At 44.1% G+C, this 4,867-nt stretch overlaps 1 protein-coding gene across 1 annotated transcript in view; it reads right to left on the minus strand.

The window, feature by feature from the left end:
- The window catches only part of LOC119333422 (GRIP and coiled-coil domain-containing protein C27D7.02c-like), a 4,036-nt gene extending 3,487 nt beyond the window's left edge, over nucleotides 1-549 (minus strand). Inside the window, exon 1 of the mRNA XM_037606319.1 lies at nucleotides 2-549. Within this exon, the coding sequence (XP_037462216.1) occupies nucleotides 2-292 (291 nt within the window). The 5' untranslated portion in view covers nucleotides 293-549. The remainder of the gene's footprint in view (nucleotide 1) is intronic.
- Between the last annotated feature and the right edge of the window lie 4,318 nt (nucleotides 550-4,867).

Consider the following 4,867-nt stretch of genomic DNA (forward strand, 5'->3'; position numbering starts at 1 on the left):
GGTGGTTCTGATCTTGGGCTTGGGGTTGGGGGTGCTGGTCCTGGTCTAGTGGAGGCTGAGGGGCGAGCAGGGTGAGATCGGAGAAGAGGTCCTCGTCCAGAGGCTGGGAGGCGGCGCTGGACTCAGCGTCGGAGGCGGAGGCGGATGCGGCGGCGGGAGAGGGCGTGGGCGGCTTGGGGGGTTCGGGTGCCTCCTCGGCCTCGGCGGCTGCGGGGTCAGCGGGGGCGAAGAGGACCATGCCCTCGAAGAGCGAGTCGCCGCCGTCGCCCCACCCGCCGTCCTGCGACGCCATCGGCTCGGCGGCGAGCTCTCCGGGAATCTGCTGCGGCTGACGGGACGCGGGAGGGGGAGGACGCGGAGTGGACCTGTGCGTTAACGGGTGCTGCTCTAGACTCGACTCTAGCGGATCATAATACTCTGCTTTGGCTCCGATGCGGGGGAAACTCGGGTTGAACTTTTGTCGCGTGCGAGAAGATTAGACGAAGAAGCCAGCTGATTGCATGATCCTCCCCCCACACGGCAATCCATGTGCCGAGGCTCGACTCGAACCGCAAAGTGTGTCATCATCCTTATCAAGAAACCATAAACAACATCCTTCAAGAAACTAGTCATAAACAATCACATGGCACATGTGATAAGCAATCCAAACTTGATGAAAAAATCAGAGACAAAAATACACGCGTTTTCAATATCTGTCCGTCCTCGGGGGGATTGGAGCAGCGTGTGATTCATTAGAAAGAGAGTATAACACTGAAGATAACACGACTTTACATCGTCAATGAAGATGTGACTCGAACAATGTAGCGATGTTTACGTCGTCGAGATGGCACGACTCACACAACACCAAAACAACCAACCATGACCCTGTGACCCAAATCCTAGTGGTCCAAAAGCAATACACGAGAGGTAAACACTTACGACATGGGGCAACGAGCTACACCGACAAATCAGACTAAACATGACCTCATTCACAGGAAAAAAGTGTGTTTATCCTTACATTAGGAAGAGTGTATTTATGTTGTAGATGATATGTACAAACAAGTAGTTCGTGAGTCTTTTCCAAGACTTCACATGTAATATGTGGCATATAGTGCATAGTTATGAAATAAATTTTAGAACTCCACTGCTCCAACAGAGTGCATATGAGTTCATAGAAATATCCAGCCTGTTGCCGCGTAATTCGATAGTATTTTACGTATTGTATAGAATAATAAATTCATTTTTATGATTTAAATATATGAGAAGTTTGTGTAAAGCTAAAACACAAAAAACTTAACATAATAGTAGTTTAGATATCACAGCTGAATGCAATGGGATTTAAAATGTACTTGTAGTGTACTAATGCATAGCAAAAATAGCTTGAAAATGGGTTTGCCTATATAAGACATATGGACTCCACTATTCCAATTGTATTCTTTTGATTTTGTAACACCACTTTGAATTGCATGGATTTGAAGCGTTTTTTTTACCTTGTGACCGTAGAACAATTGTTCTACGGTATTTTCATTAAATGTAATATATACAAAGTACAAACTACAAAGTACAAAAACCAACCACAAATCACCCAATGCCAGTTCTGGGTATCATAATAGAATGAATTACAGGGTCTGTTCAATCCACTGATCTATCTTTGCAGCCTTGGCTTCCTTCGTTCTGAGTTTAATGTGTTGCATGCCTTCCTGAACATAGAATTTCCAGGTATTCAAACTAGGTGGAGTAGATCTGAATATCTTATCATTCCTGACCATCCATATTCCCCAGCGGCCCATGGTAATGATCTCCATAGCCAAATCTTGGGGAAGATGCTTAATCATCAGTCCAACCTCATCATAGGTCGAAATACCCCTCTGTCTGTTGGGAGAATACAATTCCAGCAGTTAAGTGCAAAGTGGCAGTCCCAGAACAGGTGAATTAAAGTTTATTGGGTTCTGTCCAAGCAAAGAGCGCAGTTGTAGTCAGGCAGGTGCATGTTTTTTCTGTGTAGCAGATTCCTTGTACTAACTCTGTCATAGAGTAGCATCCAAAAGAAAATCTTGTGCGTTAGTCTGCAATTCGATTTCCATAACTGCCTGAAGATGAAGTGTGCTTTATTCTTGTCAATCAGATTATTGTACATCTTCATAGCTGAGAAGGTTGGTGAGGCCCGGTTATATCTCCACTTATCAGTGTCCTTAGTGAGAATCAGACCATGCAGTTGATCTTGAAAGAGGTTGAATTGGTTAAAAGCCTGTTGAGAGAGAGGTCGGTGGAAACAGGTCTCCAGTTCCTGTTGCTCTAGCATTTGGTTCATTGTGATGTCTTTGTTGATGACAAAAGAATAGAGTTCAGGCATCTTTAGATGGAGTGGTAGGTCCGACCAATTATCACGCCAAAACAGAATAGTCTCCCCCTTTCCTGGTATGCATCTAGCATGTTTCTTCTATTCAGGCAAAGTCTGCAGAATGCCTTTCCACCAGAAAGAACCCAACAATTTGTTACTCGGCAGACCATCTTGGTAATAGGTTCCCATAAAATCTTGACCCAAGGTGTGTCATCTTTGTTGAAAAACTTATGCAAGAATTTCATAAGCAGGGCCTGATTATGCTTATAGATATCTAGGACTCCCAGGCCACCATGCGATTTGGGCTGACAAACCTTATCCCAAGAGACCAGAACCATACCTCTATCCTGAGTGCCAAATTTCCTCCAGAAACAGTTCATAAGATAAGAATTAATCTGCTTGACCACTGTTTTAGGGATCCAAAGTGTGCACATAACAAAAGTGGGCATGCTGGTGAAGACAGATTTAATGAGGGTCAATTTGTCACCAAAGGATAGCAAGGTAGAGCAACTCAATAGCCTTGATTCAATCCTTTGTAACATTGGGAGAAAATCCACAATCTTGGGCTTAGTATGACACAAAGGAAGACCCAGATATTTGTGTGGCAAAGCTCCAATCTGACAGCCCAATAACTGAGAAAGAGTGTCCATCTTGTCCTAGGGGGTGTTGATTGCAATGAGAGTTGACTTTGAGTAGTTCACTTTGAGCCTAGTGTATGCAGCATAATGGAGCAGAAGGTTTTTGATGTGTTCTAGCTGCCTACTATCAGCATTGGCCACCAGAATAGTGTCATCAGCATACTGAATGATAGGGTAGTCAGGGCATGAATGATGTATCAATGGAGAATGTAGTAAATTGTTGTGCATGGCTTCATTCATCATGGTTTGAAGTAGATCAGCAGCAATCACAAAGATGAGGGGTGATAAGGGGTCACCTTGTCTAACACCCTTCTTATAGAGAAACTGTTTACCTGGAACTCCATTGAGAAGGACTGAGGAAAACCCAGACCCATAGATCATTTGTATCCAGTGAATCCACCTAGGTCCAAAACCCTTAGCTCTCATGATTTGGATGATGGTGTTATGATTAAGCATGTCAAATGCCTTCTCAAATCAAGCTTTAATAAGACCAATTCTTTTTTGCTTTGAAAACATTGATGGATATATTCATAAGACCATGCAAGGCAATCCTGGATGCATCTATTATTCAAGAATCCACACTGGTTGGTGTGGACCAATTTGAGGATAACTTTTTGCAGTCTATTGGCCAACAGCTTGGTTATGATCTTGAGTGTGCAGTTGAGCAAGGAGATGGGTCTAAAATCAGATGGTCCAGAAGCAGCATCTATTTTGGGTATTAGAGTGATAAAGGAATAATTGATGCTTTGAATATTTACATTGCCATGGTAGAAATCATGAATGAGCCTGTAAAAATCAACAGCAACAATATCCCAACATGCCTTAAGGAAAGCTGCATTAAAACCATCTGGCCCAGGTGACTTGTCTAATGGCATATGGTTTACCATCTCATCAATCTCCTTGTTGGTGAATGGAATTTCTAGCTCTGATAAATCAACTGAAGCATGCAGAAGCTCATGAAGGTTGAGGGGATTCTCAGAAGGGATTTTTGTGCCCAGCCTGTCTCTGAATGCTCTGAAAAGGATAGCTGCCTTAGCCTGGTGATCATGAAATTCATTATCAGTTTCATCTATGAGCATAGCAATACAATTGTTTTTGTGTTTGATTGTGGCCTTGGCTTGAAAATATTTGGTATTGGCCTCCCCCATCTGAATTTGTCTAATGGTGGCTCTCCGTTTCCAATAAATTCTGTGATGATCAAGTAGTTGAGCAATATGCTCCTTAAGGATTCTCCTCCCATTTGATTCCTCTGTGGTAAGTGGCCTGAATTCTTCAAAATGATCATAGCAGAGGATAAGGAAATTAGTATCTGCAATAGTGCTCTTCAGGTCTGAGAGTTGTCTGGCCCAAATCTTCAGCCCTTTTCTTAATCTTTTGAATTTGGCTGCAATAGTTTTGGCACTATCCACTTCATTCACATCTTGTGACCAGATAGATTTGTGTTGGGGAACGTAGTAATTTCAAAAAAAATCCTATGCACACGCAAGATCATGGTGATGCATAGCAACAAGAGGGGAGAGTGTTGTCCATGTACCCTCGTAGACCGAAAGCGGAAGCGTTAGCACAACGCGGTTGATGTAGTCGTACGTCTTCACGGCCCGACCGATCAAGCACCGAAACTATGACACCTCCGAGTTCTAGCACACGTTCAGCTCGATGACGATCCCCGGACTCCGATCCAGCAGAATGTCGGGGAAGAGTTCCGTCAGCACGATGGCGTGGTGATGATCTTGATGTTCTACCGTCGCAGGGCTTCGCCTAAGCACCGCTATAATATTATCGAGGATTATGGTGGAGGAGGGCACCGCACACGGCTAATAGATCTCAATGATCAATTGTTGTGTCTATGGGGTGCCCCCTGGCCACGTATATAAAGGAGTGGAGGAGGGGGGAGAGGGCCGGCCCCTAT

The sequence above is a fragment of the Triticum dicoccoides genome, chromosome 7A, assembly GCF_002162155.2.
Source record: "Triticum dicoccoides isolate Atlit2015 ecotype Zavitan chromosome 7A, WEW_v2.0, whole genome shotgun sequence".
NCBI lineage: Eukaryota > Viridiplantae > Streptophyta > Magnoliopsida > Poales > Poaceae > Triticum > Triticum dicoccoides.